The 16464-nt window shown below is 45.4% G+C and overlaps 5 protein-coding genes across 5 annotated transcripts; 2 read left to right on the plus strand and 3 right to left on the minus strand.

The window, feature by feature from the left end:
• Positions 1–6: 6 nt before the first annotated feature.
• BDB00DRAFT_763394 (GRAM domain-containing protein) lies at positions 7–1049 on the minus strand (the record flags this gene model as incomplete). The annotated part of the gene is made up of 4 exons (XM_053119398.1): positions 7–396; positions 504–599; positions 682–785; positions 902–1049. The coding sequence occupies 4 exons, from the start codon at positions 1047–1049 to the stop codon at positions 7–9; spliced, it is 738 nt and encodes a 245-aa protein (XP_052979796.1).
• A 3266-nt stretch (positions 1050–4315) lies between these two features.
• Positions 4316–6078, minus strand: BDB00DRAFT_364815 (cytoplasmic tRNA 2-thiolation protein 1). Its single transcript, XM_053117097.1, has 6 exons — positions 5869–6078; positions 5395–5748; positions 5065–5304; positions 4810–4985; positions 4481–4726; positions 4316–4391 (listed from the first exon to the last, which is right to left on the minus strand). The coding sequence occupies exons 1-5, from the start codon at positions 6050–6052 to the stop codon at positions 4490–4492; spliced, it is 1191 nt and encodes a 396-aa protein (XP_052979797.1). The 5' UTR covers positions 6053–6078; the 3' UTR covers positions 4316–4391; positions 4481–4489.
• Positions 6079–6135: 57 nt separating this feature from the next.
• BDB00DRAFT_822332 (uncharacterized protein) lies at positions 6136–9644 on the plus strand. The gene is made up of 2 exons (XM_053123460.1): positions 6136–7058; positions 7151–9644. Exons 1-2 carry the CDS (start codon positions 6200–6202, stop codon positions 9505–9507), a joined length of 3216 nt encoding a protein of 1071 aa, XP_052979798.1. The 5' UTR covers positions 6136–6199; the 3' UTR covers positions 9508–9644.
• Positions 9645–11761: 2117 nt separating this feature from the next.
• Positions 11762–12862, plus strand: BDB00DRAFT_822334 (uncharacterized protein). The gene has a single exon (XM_053123461.1). The coding sequence runs from the start codon at positions 11921–11923 to the stop codon at positions 12377–12379; it is 459 nt and encodes a 152-aa protein (XP_052979799.1). The 5' UTR covers positions 11762–11920; the 3' UTR covers positions 12380–12862.
• A 707-nt stretch (positions 12863–13569) lies between these two features.
• On the minus strand, positions 13570–15547 carry BDB00DRAFT_872214 (uncharacterized protein; the record flags this gene model as incomplete). The annotated part of the gene is made up of 3 exons (XM_053126929.1): positions 13570–13676; positions 13760–13915; positions 14005–15547. The coding sequence occupies 3 exons, from the start codon at positions 15545–15547 to the stop codon at positions 13570–13572; spliced, it is 1806 nt and encodes a 601-aa protein (XP_052979800.1).
• Between the last annotated feature and the right edge of the window lie 917 nt (positions 15548–16464).

Raw genomic sequence — 16464 nt, forward strand, 5'->3', positions numbered from 1 at the left:
ACTCGTTCAATTACCGTGACACCCTTCGTATTTTTTCATTGCCTTTGGGAAAAAATTGGTCTGAAAAAGCAATTCATGCATAACCTCCACTGTGCCTTTGTATGTCGAATCCAGCGCAACTTGGCCTAGATGGCTGTCACATTTGCATTTAGGCGTTTTCACGATGGCTTCGTCAGAACCCTCTTCATCATCCACTGATAATGACGATGATATATCTGTCGCAGTGCCCGACTCGGACAGCAGGTCGTCGTCGTCGTCATCGTGCCGTTTAAGCGAGAAATCGCTGTGGTTGCGAGGCTGCAGGGTTTGTGGTTTGCCTGTGTCGTGATGCTTTTGCCATACTTTGTACATTTGGTCAAAAGCCATGTCACGCGACATAAAGGATGCGAAAACATGCTGGATAGCCGTATAGGATGATGCATAAACAATTCAGCATGATGCTTGCAAATAAATACTGTTTTGTTTTCTTTACTGTTGCCGTGCAGCAATATACAAGTAGGTACCTTTGCATGAATCGTAGACACCTGGATGCCGTTGGGAATAATCATAGCCGTCATCCGTTTCTCAATGCTAGTGATTTCAGAGAATGCGATCACGAGCTAGTGAATGATATCAGTACTGTTTGTTCAATCAAACTATTCCATCAACCGATTCATAAGTTATTAAAGGAGCTATACGCACGTTGGTGACCCAGCCAAAGATATTAGCATTGAAGCAAAGGTGATGTTCTGTGATATAGATGTGACCTTGCAGCAGTATTTCTTTGTGCAATGCACACTTGTAGACTACATTGAATGGAATGAGAAGCAGCATCAGTAAAACATAGATAAAATTTGATCGGCAACATGCATTGTCGATATGAATGGTGGTGTTACATCAAGTAAAGAGTGTAGAAAATTACATTCGATCAATGGGTCAAGCTCCGGTACAGAACGAAATAAAGTATGAAACTCGACGTTGCGTTTTGCACTGGCCAAGGGATAATCGCATTCGGCAGCAATGCTCCCTGGCACCAACTGTTGCACTGTATGCTGAGACAGCAATGGCATACTGTGATGCTGCTGCTTTTTTGTCTTCTTGTTGTTTACTTTGTCATTATCGTCGCTCACGGCGCCACTACTGCTGTTGTTACCGCCCTGGTCGTCGTCGTCATCGTCGTCGTAGTCTCTTGAAGAAGACATGGAAGACGATATGCTGTTTCGTCTAGACGCAGTAGAAGAGAGCGTCAAGAGAGACGATGTGGATAAAGATTTGCGCAGTCGAGGTGGGGAAGAAGAAGAGGAAGAAGTAAGAAATTGATGCTGTGTGGTAAGAGAGGAAGGCGTCGCTGTTGTGTTGCATGTTGTTGTTGCTGGTTGCGGTGTTTCAGGGGATGAGGAGGTGGAGGATGGTGGTGGCGGTGATGATGATGTGGGTGGTGACGACGATCGCATAATAGTGACCTTGTGTTTGTCACTATGGTTGTGGTTGTCTTGGTTGTCTTTTTTGTTGTTACTTTCACTGCTGCTATTGCTATCGCTACGTTCCTGACGAATATGATGATAATGATGCTGCTGCTGCTGCTGCTGTTGTTGTTGCGACGGCGAAGAAGAAGACACTGGTTTCTGAGCAGACAAGTCGACGGCTGTGCTGGTGACCACCTCCTTTTGATACGTCGCAATGGTGATTGATGGCGTGGATAAACTAAACGATGGTTTACGTGTCGGCAGAGACAAAGTCCCGGAACGTTCTGGATTCGGCGCCTCGGCCGTTCTTACCGAGCTGCCGCTCCTACTCTTCTCACTATGCTGCTTTTCTGCAGAAGCAGTTGTAGTAGTGTCGACCAGCGATGCGGTACTACCATTGCTGTGTCTGGATCTCGTCAGCAATGACTGGGCCGACAATCGTTTTAGTAACTTTGGACGCGATCGTTTCACTTTCAGCGATTGCACGCCTGTTGTGGCAGTGCTAGTTGAGGAAGACGGCGTTGGGGTGTCGGAAGGCAGAGATAATGTTGGCGGTGGAGGCGCGTGAGATATGATGGGAATAGGCTCGGGCATAGCTGAAAAGGGGGAGGATGATAACGGGAATGAAGAAACCGAAAGAAAGGAAGGAAAAGGGGCTGGTGAAAGAAACTAGTGCAAGTGTGTGTCTCTATTGTAATCACTGTGGGAGAAAGTATAACAATGCGGCTCAAGCCCTGGATAAACTGTCTTGTCGGCAAAACTTGAAAAGCCAAGAAAACCCAAATTTGGCAGGAGGGTGGAGGAGCTCCAACTCCTTCAAAGACTGCTCCCGTGATAAACTTCTTCACGACGAATTGACTAATGTGAATCCATTGAATACAATGCCGACGTTCCGTGGCAACCTGTGACAGCGGAAAGAGGCAAAGCTCTCTTTTTTATTTATAAAAAAATAATAAGGATCAGAAGAACCAGAAACAGGCACAAGAAAGGAAAGGGACAGGCGCTGTAAAAGAAGTCTTTTGGTCTTTTTTTATCGGCCACCGAAACATGGAGCAAAAATGAGTGTCATTTCAACCTTGAAAATTATAGTCTTTAACAGAGCAATCATGGCCAAAGTCGCCTGCCACAGGTCTTTTCCCTTAATTTGGCAGGTAATGTAAAATTCTTCAATATGGCGGTACAATGTATCTTAGCGCAATGTTTTTATTAACTTGGCACTGAAATTTTCTCGTTTTGGCGTAGAAGCATTAGTGATATGGCGTGTTAAACTGTTCATTTCTTTAGTATGGTTTCTAATATATTAATGCCTGGCGCATCCTGCTTTTGAGAAACGGCGTTTTACTACTCACGTTCTTTCCAAAGCTCTCTTATTTATTGAATCGATACCTCATTTTCGGGTTATATACATAGTATAAAGTTCATGCTGATTTGTATCCTGCTGAAAGATGTCGATGGTGACAAGACCAGAAGATATATAATAATCTTTTTTATGATAAAAGTGTTTGACTACGCTGCTTTGTGAAGATCCAGTATGATGAGCTGTTGTATGTAAGTGGGAAGGTCGAAACGTAATGGTATATGAGTCTTGTAGAATAACGATGCTCTTGGCTGCTGCTTCTTGTGTGTACGTGAAAAAGGGTCGATAGATGGTGTGGTGGTGGTGTAACAGATAAACGGTATAGTAGAGACAGAAAAAACAAATACGATATAATAAAGTTGATATGATACAAACAGATTAGCTGTAACTGAGAAGAGCGATTGGCCCAAGACCGTACAGCCATTGCCCGATTGGGAGCAAGACACATGGGATATTAGTACAGGCGCCCATACGTATGTCCTCAAGCCTCGCCACACACGCCAAGTCCCTGAGCTCTCTTACCTACTATCGCGTCGCCAAGTCCAACGCTTGGAACGCAGCAAGGGGATTGATGAAGTGTTTGTTTGCTACGTCCGAACAGAAGACGCTCAAGACAAGCAACCAACCGATAACCAGTTCAAGACATCACTGGCCAAAGAGTTTGGCGACGTGTTCCGCGAACAATTTCCAGGATTACCACCGGACCGCGGTGTCCAGCACGTCATTGACATCGAAGATGCCGACCCTGTCTCCCGAACTCCATACAAGATGAGCCCACTCGAGTGGGATGAACTGCGCAGACAGCTGAAAGCGTTGCTTGACATGAAACTCATTCGCCCAAGCTCATCGCCTTGGGGTGCACCTGTTCTCTTTGTGCGCAAGAAAGATGGGTCCATGCGTATCTGCGTTGACTACCGTGCGGTAAACCGTTTAAATCGTCGCAACACACACTCGCTGCCGCGTATCGATGAATGCCTTGAACGTTTGGCCAAATGCTCGCCGTTTTACAGGTCTTGACCTCAAGAGCGGCTACCACCAAGTACGTTTTCGACCGGAGGACGAAGACAAGACGGCCTTCAACACTCGGTACGGTCAGTACAGCTGGAAAGTTTTGTCGTTTGGCCTGCGAATTTCGCCACCGATTTTTCAAGCCATGATTAATAAGGCACTGGGCGATCGTGCTGCCTCGTGTATTTGGACGATCTTTTTCTTGGTTCTGTTTTTTGCCTAATACAACCGTCCTTCCGCTATCAATTGTCGAGTCGCTTGACGGGTGGATATGTCGATCAGCATTGGCAGCAAGTTGGCATTGTTGGCAGGAGGCTAACCATTCTTGGATGTCCGCGCGCATATCGGGCCAGAAAAGAGCTTCCTCCTCCTCTTCCTCCTCCTCTACCTCTGCGCCTGCTTGACGGTTGAACATGAGCATGCAAAAATGTCTTTGTAACAAGAAATGATGCTGTTTTTTTCATATGCTTCTCAGCAGTGCACATGTATATATACAATAATCATTTATTTATATTATCTATTCGGTTCCTGTGTATACCACCGAAGAATCACTGTCTTTTAATTATTCCCGGTGCAGAGGTCTAGATAATGCAGGATAATTAGCTATACCGTTGAAAGACTGTAGTATGCAGTTACATAACTTATCGTCCGGACGGAACTGTAGATGTACCTGTTATAATCACCAGCTCAAATCCTTCTTATCCGGCTTGTTACTCGCTTCAGATATAATGTTGGTTGGGACGCGAGGTGGTGGCGTATGTACTGAGGATGGATCCCGTGGCTTGATGGGTGCGATGGTGGTATCACGCTGGATTTCTGAGAAATGCTGGACTTGCTTCCGTGCAGGTCGTTGCTGCTGCTCAGCAGCATTCTCTTTGTCGGCTGTGTCGTTTGTCGAATCTGACAGTTGCCGACGCTATGAATACATTTCCATGAGTTTCCCGAAACGCAATTAATTATTGCTGTTTGCATACAAGACACAGATATGAACAAACGTACCATCCGCGTTCCCTTGCCAATACCAAGCTGAGGTAACCCTCGGTTTAAACCTTCAAGCATCACGCATGCTTTGCAAATCTCGTTAGAAGACATGTAGCCACATCGTTGGCACGTCTTTTGTGTTGGCATCTTGATGTCCGCTTTAATTTCAAACGCTTCACCCGAATGGATAATGTCTATGTAGCATATCCACCAGTTAAAACGACATAGTCCCATCCTTCTTTAATACTTTGAATGGATTCACAGCTCAATTACCTATAATTGCACTTGGCCGAATGGATTCCAAATCCTTCAAAAAGGTTCGTGCATGACCACGATATGCGTTGGGAGAATAGATACATTCAGTCGAAAAGTAATCGAGTTTCTTGAAATATGCGTACATAACAATTTCTTTTTCGTAGGTGTATTTGAACGGCTTGGATCGTCGAATCATGCTTTCTCCTTGAGTGAAGATCTCAGTGCATCTACCCAAACGAGCCACATCACCTCGGAAGACTTAAAGAAAAAAGAGCCGTTGGTTTTTCCTTATACTTCGTGCAATCAGATGTGCACATACAATACAAATAAATATATTTGGAGACTTACTGTTCATAAGAATGGTTTCTGCAATATCGTCTGCATTGTGCCCTGTGACAATATGATCCACACCCAGCATCACTGCGCCACGATCCAGCGCCTGTCGTCGAAATACGCCACAGAAGGTGCAGTTGTTTTTACGACCGACTTCCTTGACGATCTCGTCCATGCTCCACCCATATAGATCAGAGTACGATACGATTTTGAGGGGCAAACTATACTGCTGTTGATTGCGTTTTACAGTTTCGAGTGAGTCGTCTCGGTAGCCCGTAATGCCCTCGTCAACTGACAAAAGGAAAAGGTCACAACCGTAATCGTATCGTTCATTTAACGTTTTCAATACATGCGCAAGGACAGTCGAGTCTAAACACCAGTTATAGTAAATTGAGTTACATAAGCTGAACAAATGCCATGGGAGGGGTGCTGGCGTGTGTAAACGATGACAAGACGGTCGCTTTTGTTTAAATCTAATAAGTCTATTACCTTTGCCACCGCTGGCACCGATCGCCACCCGTTCACCTCGTTTGAAAAGGTTATTGTCGACGATCGTATTGTGGATCTCGGTCTCAAACACATAAAAGAAGCACTTTTGACAGATCTGCTGACCTGTCTTAGGCCGCTTGATCATGGCCCGATTTTCAGAGCATAGAACGCAAAGTTTGACCATTGGGATGTGGGAGGAAAGCGATCTAAAAAGTTATTAAACTGGACATGCGAATCTTTACTCCGCCGGAGCGATTCTATACCTGCCAAAAAAAACACAAACGATCAACCTCCACCACCCCTTTCTAAACATTCCTTGTCTTCCTCCGCGATGGATTTAGGCAGTCTTTTAAATCAAGACACGTCCATTCTATCAATTCAAAATCTACGCGATCTTTTAAGAGAACCGGAGAGCACCATCAAACTCAACCGCATCACCAACGCCACTTTTTCATACCCATCGACACTCCTTGAAACTTTTGAGTTTTTTGATGTCCACGTTCGACTCTTGTTGTCAATCCAGTACACCGATGAAGCCTACGGTCCACAATACACCAACACGGTAGCCACTGAATCGTTACGCACATGTATCAATGGCCTGCTACACCAGCATGGTTACCCTTGGCTCGTTCAGTTTCCTCGCCATTTGTCGAGCATGACCTGGCACTTGCTGCATACAAGCGCTGACAAGACTGTACTCATGTATCTCTACACCATCGTATTGGCATTAAGCAACCAAAAACACGAATCGATTAGTCTGGAGGAATGGGCGGCGGGTCTAGTACCCTTTGTGAAAACACGGTCCATAGCACTTTTATGCCATGTCTGGATGATGTGCTGGGTCATGGACGATGAAGCTGATCCTAGTAGTACTACTGCGGCTGTTGATAATACTGCAAAACGGGTGTTTATCAATGAGATAGAAACAGTTTTGAAGCGGGAAAAGCAGCGTATGAGCCCCTGTGTAGCCGAATTCATATCGGCTTTGGATTCTGGCGACGCGGGCCTACTTTCATCTGAGGTGGAGCAGCGTTTGGATATGGGGTTGCTGCGAAGGCCCGCGTTTTCAAAAGATGAATTGTTACTGGGTCATGCTGCATTTCTAGCTTTCGTTCAAAGCCTATCGCAAGACAGCTATCCGGAAATTACAAGTATAGCCCGGAACATTGAAATACAACGCCGCATGAAGTGTAATGATAACGATGCAATTTATGTACACTGGGGAAAGATAATTTTCATCAAAGTAATGCAAACTTCTTTTTTCTGTTCTGATCATGTATAGCTCCCCATTACAAGAACCCTCTGTACAACTCCGTATCCAATGAAAAACTATCAAGCGATATAATCAACAAAGTTCAGTTGCTACGAGAAGGCATCAAGTCATGGCATGATCTTTTCCTACAAGTACCCAGCAGCGAGTTCGACCTATACCTCAAGGACTTGGTGCAACGCTATTATCCCAGCCAACAAAAAACAATGTTAGACACAATGTTGGCCTTCTGGACTATCCGTAATCCATACAACCAGCATCGCACCGTCATCATTGATGCATTGTTGAGGCGATTGGAGGAGAAGGGACCCTACAACCGTCGAACATCACCGTTTTACGCATATACTCAGCTGTACAGGACACCCGTCGATACCAGCATAGGCGCACTCTACACGAAGAAAGAATTACGCGCTAGTGCAAAAACAGGTGCGGATATAGATATCACGCAATTCACCAACAGCTACTCGAATGCTGCCCTGAAGCAAGGATGCTTTGAAACCCTGAAACAGCTCACCCCACACGCAGAGACGATTACCAAGGGATGGGTTGCCGACTGTCTCCAGGAAGCAATGCCCGAAGTAGTGGAGTCCTACATTGAATACCTTGCCACCAACCTCTCCCAGGAAAATCTTCGACGTAACAAACAACAAACCGTTGGAGGGAAACACTTATGCGAGGTATTACGGAACCCACGGATCACGTCACTCGGTGCCCATGTTGTTCCAAAGCTCCTCCAAGCACTCAATGAAAACTCGCTTTTGTGGCTCAGACTCAACTCGCCCGATTTTGTCAATCTCGTCCAGCAATATTTCAGCGAATGCGCCCAGTTGACAAAGCAGTTACTCGTCGTTTCCTTGCTCCAAACCAAACCCAGAATGTACATGGACGAGTTACTGGGCTTGTTGCGTGAAAAAGCGCCATCCACGACTCCACCTTCTACTTTATCCCCCGGCGGACGAACGACGTGGTTCGTAAATCACTTTATTAGTGCATTGTTGACTGTTGCAGGCGACGGTTCTGAAGGAGTTGCGTCCCAAATCTTCCGCCAAATTCTCAAGACACGCGCCGATTTTATTTGGTACCTTGGTGCGCCGTCGCTGCCCCTGAAGGATAAAGAGGATAATATCAGCACCAGTGGTGGTGGGAAGAACCAACAATATCAGGACGGTAATTTCAAGGGACTGGAGATTGCCAAAACACACGAAATCCTTGCCATCAAGCAGATCGGGCTAGTGTCCATGTTCCACGAAATGGTGCGATTAGGCGACACAACCAAGACCGAACGGTTAGTCGAAATATGGTATACCTTGTGGACCGCGGAGAATTCCTCATTTACGGTGCCTGTGAGCTGGATCATGCAGTGCACCGGTTTGTACGACGAAGCGCCTGCCGTGGTCAAACAAATGATTGAACGTTTGATGCGGATTGGTATTCGACAAGACATACACAAGAAGGCGCAGCTGCAACAGCTGCAACAAGGAGGAGAAGAAGGAGGAACAAACGAGGATGTACCAGGCTTGTCATTATCCCAATCATCGCGGTTATTCGTCGTCAGCATCATCGATCTGATGGTCCTTGCAGATATCCCTGAACTGGATACAGTGATGGATGTTTTCCTGCGGATATACCAGGAGGAAAGCCAAGAAGGGGCTGTGGATGACGAACTTGTCTGGTCTGTTGTCGAAATATTGATCCAGCTGGTCGAGGAACTGCGAATGCAAAGAACTGCGGATCATAATAGTGCGACAACAACAACAACAACAGCGGCACAACGTAATAATAACCAGCTTCAATCCCATCTACAGAAACTGCTACGACGAAAGCGGCAGGATCTTCAAAAACAGCTCTTCAAGACGGGTAACCGGTCCCCGGCAAAAAAGGCCCGAAGGCAAATGGCAAAACTACAAAAACGGCTACAAGCGGCAGCTACGGCCGCAGCAACGGAAGCTTCATCTCCTTCCTCTCTTGCTTATACGGGTCATGGTAATGGTGACGAGTCAATGGATATAGACGACGATCAGCAGCAGGCGGCATTTTTACAATCTAGCAAGAAAACCAAAGCTTTGCTCCAACTGGTGCAACGGGCCCTCACATTTTTACTGAATCTAGGCTCCTACGATGAGGGCGGCATGGAAGTGCAGGCAAGAATACGGCTACGTAACAAAATGTCAGAGTGGCTGTTGTTGTACGAGCCTCTAAGCATGTTCAAAGGACTCTTGCAGCAAGAAAGTGATCTCCTGGAGGACTTGAATAGTACTATCGATGTATATATTCAGAACCTTTTACGAGGCAGCCGCGGTGATCTTGCAAAGAAAGCTCAGCGCCTGTTGGACTGCAATAGCAGTAATGACGACAACAACAAATCATAAAATTTAATACCAAACCATAAATTCTTGTAAATATATAATAACAATGTAAAACTTTAAACATCCACACACATGTCATAAACATCATGTCCGTCCAATTATCTGCAGCGGAAAAAAAAGCAAGCGAGTTTTGTACAGATGCAGGTAAAAGTTGATCTTTAGTGTTAAGAATATATGCATGTACAATAAGTATTGGATCCGATACAGGGTGCTGTACGGGTGTGTGCTTTTTTGCTTTGCTGCTGCAAGTAATATATAGGTTGATAAACATGGGAAGAAGGAGAAACAGAGAGAGAGAGAGAGAGAGATAGTAAGGACCATGAGATTTATGCCTTTGCAGCGCAGTATAATGTGCTACATGTATACATGTAAGAGTCTTGCAGGGAGAGTGTAGGATTCCTTTTTCTCCCTTCTTCTCGGATCACTAGGAATAGGAGACAATGAGTACACTGAAATCTAATAATCACGGAGCATATCGTCCAATCTACACAAAAGAGATGATCATGATGATTTATGGCGGTTATTCTCCGTGTAAGGCTCGGTCAGGCCACCATCTTCTACCCGTGGCCCTCCTTGACACCTAGTAGCAGACCTCTCTTTCTAAATGTGGAAAAATCTCGGAGAATGCACTAAAAAGATCCTCGCAGCTCTTTCTTATTGCCAACACTAACACTTTTATACACATCCAAATCCTCGCACTGAACTCCCCATCCCTTCGAGTCCTTGCTTGAAACATATTGGATGTAAAGGAGAGTAAATAGCAATAGCTAGTGGTATAGTATACGTGAAAGGGAGAGAGACAATATTGGCTAAACTGGGCTGAGTCGCATCGTCATTTAATGTATGAGACAAATGCATCTTTGTTGTTGGTAGAAGCAAAGGCACAAACATTTCTACAAGGTATGAAAACTTTATGCAATATCTTTTCGGCATGCATCGTCCGATGACTCTAATGTATATAAGCTATAACTTTGTTCTTCCTTTGTTGATGTGTTATCGATTCACGTTGCTGCTGCTTCCGTTGTTGTTGTTGTTGTTGTTGAGTAACAGCTCACATATGCTGTAATAAATAGTACATAGCGCGAACCTTCTCCTCTAAAACTACGTAAAAGTTGGATCTTCCGAGCTTACAGTGCACGGCTTGAGAGCTAAAAAAGAAAATAAAAAGTGGGCTCGTCCAACCATTCCAATCGACATAGAGACGCACACCCACACGTAGAGCAGCAGCAGCAGCAGTAGCACCTCCTTGATCTCCGGATCACGATCCTACTATTGCTCCCTCTTTATATTTCTTTTTTCATATTACCAGGATATACATTATTTGTTCTATGCACAATAAGACTCCTGAACTTTAAAAAAAGAACCTTGTTATTTTCGTTTTTCCCTTAGAAAGCAGCAGCATCGTTTCATATATTTTGCCCTGGTTAATCCGTTTGTTCTCGGTTTTCTTTCTTTTTTTTCTTTTTCCTCTCTCTGTCTTTACTTTATTTCTCGCCTATTCTACCATCACCTTGCTTACTTTAAATATAATAATGTCTACTGTGACACTACATTCATACCTCGACGATCCGATGAAACAACAGCACGGAGATATTGGAAAGGTAATAAGCAACGCCTACCCCGGGGGATCGTCGATTTAGTGTGTAATAGTGATAGAAGGCAACGACATTTACTCTGACATTTTTCTTTGTTTCGTTACAAAACACACACACATGTTTAGCACCTGCATGCCCAAAGCCCTCTGAAAATAACTAGTATAATGAATAGCCCGGTGACAAGCGATGCAGCAAGCGACTCTACAACAGTTGCAGATGATGATGACGAGAACAAAGAGGAAGAGGATTATAGCTTTATCACCGGCAGTAGCGACATTACACTTGCTCAAGACGAAGCAGCAACAGCAACAAATGAAGAGCAGCAACAACAAGGGCAAGATACCAGCTTGCCATCCCCACCATCATCAGGAGCAACAAAAACACCTGCCTTACTACCAGTATCAGTAACAAACATCAATAATAACAACACTGCTACTGATTTACCCTCATCTGCGATCGTCCATGTCGTTCCTGAAAATACTTTTCCCAACAATGTAAAATTACACAACCTCAAAAACCGATTCAAGCAAGCACTGCGATTATCTCCACATCCACGACGACGGCACTATGTAGATGTCGATTGCTCTACGACTGACAACACCGTGGAGGAGGATAACAAGTATGAGCGTTATCGAGAGTCCGTGGAGTCACCGCCACCGACCTGTCATTTGGAACATTATCATCCCGCAGCTGCAGTGCCCACACTGTCATACGCGGTATGTGGACCAGGCAGTAAACCGCGCCATCAACAAACTGCTTCATCAACAGGATTATCAACACCGCCACCTACTCCACCTGCAACTGCATTCACAACACCGAAAATGCCTGTTAAAGGTATTCTCAAAAAGCCGCCCCCTCCGCCTTCAGAAGAGCAGCCCATTGATAATGTAGTCCCGCCTGCTCCTGGACTATCAACGACCCTCGATCGTTCATCATCGTTGCTGTCATCCTCGTCGTCACCAACAGCAGCACCTACAACAAAAACTCGAGCGTGGCTCAATAAATTACGATCCTCCGTCATGTCGCGAGATTCAGCGGCGCACCAGCAACAACAAACGCGTCCTCAAGAAAGAAAGCGTACGATCCGATACAACAAGATGGTGATTGTGCACGAGACATACACGCGTCACGAGTATAACCGAGAGCCCGATCCAAGTGCATCGTGTACCTACCTGACTGCAGAAGCAGCCCAAGAGATCAAGAATGAGCTCAACTTTTTCAAATTCAACGAAATGATCGTACACCCTACGAGTCGCATCTACACGCATTTCTTTGTTTGAAGAAAATGTGTATTAGCAAAAATCCTAATGACTTTCTCCTCCTCCACATGTAATACTAAAATATCTTCTTTTTCCTTACGATAATAATGCTCGTCATCCTACTTTTTTTCTTTGTTCCTTTCCTCTTCTTTTTCCTTTGTACCCCAATGTCCAGAGCAGCATAACAGCTATTTCTTCTACTATCAACACTTGTCATACATATCAGCTTCCTTTCCTATCACTACTTTATTAATCGTCTTCTCTTCTCCACAGTAACAGACCCTTCTTCTTCTTCTTGTTACATATACAGTAGCATCAATTCTCCTTTCCCCTATCAATACATCATCAGCTTCTTCATCACCATAATCATTAGTATCTCTCCACACCCTCGCCTCCGTAATATTTAATACCCCTCCATTTTCATCACTCGGTAGTTTTACATTAATAACACGTTTTTCTTATAGTAACAATAGCAAGATGCTGTTTGAAAGCAGTATTCGTACAATAAATGTTTTTTGCTCGTGTTTCCTTTTTCTGAAAAAAAGAAAAAGACCCATTTTATGAAAGAAGAAAAAGTTCTATCTACAGCTAATATAACAGAAGATGTATATAAAAAAAGAAGAATGGCATACTACAAAAGCAGGAGACTTGTATAGAAAATAAAATCACCGAACGAGAGAAGGTAAAATATAGAGAATGGAAAGGGTTACAGTATGTGTAAAAAAAGTAGATATCAAAAAAAATACATAGGAGAAGAAAAAGTTAGGCATAGTGTGGCTTTGTGTGTGTGTGTGTGTGTGTGATTGGATACTGTACAGATATAATATAGTAAAAGGAAATAGATACACATATATAGCGAGGGGAAGTTTTGTGGGGAGGAATGTACTGGGTAGAAAAACAGAAAAAATACAGTTGATATGTATAGGATAGGAAAGAGAAAAGGGAACCAAAGAGGCCTTCTTCCTCTTTGGAGCTGGGTTACCTGGAAATACAGTACGTTGGAAGATGAGAGGGAGTTTTCAGGATATGTAAAGAGGTGAAGAGTGGAATGGGCGAAGCATCAACTAATATGTAAAAGAAAGGGAAAGCGGCTGGTGGGGGTGATAGTACAGTGATGTAAAAAGTGCTTTTTTGTATGTGGGTGTGTCAAAGATATATACAGTTTTGTTTGGTCGAGAGAGAAGAAGGGTATAAGTAGAGCAAAGTAGAGATCAGCAGCAAGAGGTCGCTCTAGCTTTCGTTGCTGCTGGTGTTGGAGATGTTCTTGCACCAGTAGCTTCGGCCGCTTTGGCACGACGAAGCGCACGTTCAATCACCACTAAGTGACAAAGAAAAAAGAGGAGTTTAGATGCATGACAACCAGAGTACGTGCAACCAATTACGGTCAGAGCTGCTACTTACATCGGCATCTACGCTTATCGACTTCGGTCACGGGACAATCGTGGACAGAGTAGCCCTGATAGGTCTTTGCATGCAGATTCGTTTGATCAAGAGATGCCAAATGTTCGAGACATCGCCATAATCCGAGCGCCGACGCATAATGAATAGCTGTCCAGCCTATATAGGAAGATATGTCTAGTGTGATTAGTATATCATAATAAAGAATAAACGTCGGAGTATGGATGTATGTACCGCAAGAAGCTTACCATTATTGTCTGCATGGTTCACATCAATCTTTTGGGAATCGATCAGGCATTTGGCAATCTTTTCATGCCCATTCATCAAAGCAATGTGCAGTAACGATCGATTGTACGCGTCATTCATGTAGTGTGTAGCAGCATCGATCATGCTAAGGAGCTCGGGAAGATCACCTCGAGTACAAGCATCGACGAGCACGACCTGTGGATCAAAGCGGACGTGACGACGTTGCGGGGGAGGTGCTGATGGTACGGGTGATGATTGAGGCTGGTGCTGCTGTTCGCTTTCCATTTCCTGTTGCTGCTCCTCATGTTGTTGTTGTTGTTGTTGTTGTTCTTGCAGCTGTTGTGAATGTTGCTCTACTACTTCAGATCGGATTTTTCGAACAGATGGGAAACAAGCAGGCCGGGTAGGAACGGGTGAAGGAGGAGAAGGTGGGAAACCCACGACAACACTGGTGTCGTCATGGACAGTGGTGGGTGACCACGGTGAGGAGGGCGGGAAAGCGTTCTTGTCAGCAATTGTCATGGGAGAGGGCGGCGGAGTCCATAGATCATCCGATTTTGCTGTACCTTCTTCAATCGACGAGAGCGACGAAAACGACGAGGAGGAGGACGACGAGGAGAACGACATGGGTGACATACGCATCATGGCACGATGGTGATCCTCAGCCAATGGTGGCGGCGATTTCTTGTCGAGATACTCGGCGGGTGTGATTGCTGCTACTGCTGCTGAGTCGTCATGATGGTGAATGACCTGGGGCCGTGGCTGTGGAGATGGTGATGGTGACGATGGCAACAGTGTTGTTGTCATGGATCTTTCAGCGGCCTTCTTGAGCAGCATGGATGGACGCTGTTGCAAGGGCTTTGTCTGCGCTGGTTTTGTTGGTGTCGGAATAGGTACTGGCGCTGTCACTGTCGCTGGTGATGGTGGTGGTGATGATGGAGACGTAGTAGAGAACAGGGCCAAGCATTCAGAATTGGTGCAACAATCCGGCGGTGCGACTAGTCGGACATTCCGAACCTTGGTATCCGCGCCCAAATCGACCAAAAGTCGCACAAGTCGATGCATATTCCAGAAACACGCCAGGTGTAGGGACGTGTTACGCTGGCCCCAGACATGGTTGACGAACTGGCTGAGCTCTGCCGGGGAGGCATGCTGCCGCAGAAAGAGCAGGAGCTGAAACGCGATCGAGAAAGATTTCAGGAGCAGAGCGAGCTGGAGGGCATTCAGGTCTGTGGCCGGCTTGCCAAACTTGCGCACGGCCTCTTGTCGAACATGGATGGGGAACTGTATGACACGCGATTTCTGGGAGGGCGTGTACAGCGCCGGGTCGTTGGAGAGACGCGATGTCAGCAGGACGCGCGTGATGAGCTCTGCGGGATTGGTATCGCACAGACGCGCAAACTCTTCCTTGGCGTCATTGTGGATGATGGTTTGAAGGGTCCGCCACAGACGGAGTGGGGAACAGCATGATGCAGATGTGCTTTGCTTTCGTGTGTTGTTGTGATGGTGGTGGTGAGGAGGGCTGTCGTGGTACACAGCTGCCATGATTGCAAGGCAAAGCGGTGGAGCGAAAGGGATATGTTTAGGAGGTGGTTGGTTGGTAAGTGTAAAAAGAGAAAAGGAAAATAAAAAGAGAAGAAAGAAAAGAAGACGAAAGAAGAAGAAGAAGAGAAGAATCTGAGGTGGGAAGTGAAAAAAAAGCGTTTATTACGGGCTGCCTGACGAGCGACGATGACCGAGTTGAGCAAGAGTTTAAAAAGCAAAAAAGGACAATAAAAAATTTCTCTTTACTCACTCCCACTATCCACACCAGCTTTATCTCAAAGAGAGAGAAAATGCGCGCCTCAAACTATCAAGATGCGAACGCAAAACATGCGGGACATGTGGTCCCCCTCCTCCTCTTCCTTCCTTCCTTCTTTCCTTCCATCCATCCATCCATCCTTTCATTTCAACGTCCATCCAGTATTACATACTCAACCACTTCTCCCCCCCAACCCACACACACACACACACCACCCCCCGGACCTCGTCAAATCGGTGGTGGTCCAGCATTTTAGTATTCTTTCTTCCGGGTTCCGTGCTGGGGAAACTTGTCTCTGTACCACCTTCTCTGATTGAGAAAGACCGACCCCTCTTTGGCCATCCCGCTCCAAAGAAACTCATTGTTGTTTTGTCATGTTTGTGTCCGTCCGTCAAGCCTCACGATGACGGAGTTCCTGTTGGTGTTGGTGTTGTTGTTGTTTGGGTGGAGAGAGTGGGTCAAGGTGTGTGTGTGTGTGTGTATGTGTACGTATTACGAGTCCCTAGGGCTCGGATGATCCGTGCTGCTGCTTCTTTCTCGTAGTTTAATAAAGTTTACCACTTATACTTACTAATACTACTGCTAACTAACTGCGGAGATTTTTTTTCTTTTATCAGGCTTCATCCCGCTACTGTTTGGGAAGCCCATGCAGATCAGAGGG

This window comes from Zychaea mexicana (assembly GCF_025766255.1).
Source record: "Zychaea mexicana strain RSA 1403 chromosome Unknown BDB00scaffold_35, whole genome shotgun sequence".
NCBI classification, from domain to species: domain Eukaryota; kingdom Fungi; phylum Mucoromycota; class Mucoromycetes; order Mucorales; family Lichtheimiaceae; genus Zychaea; species Zychaea mexicana.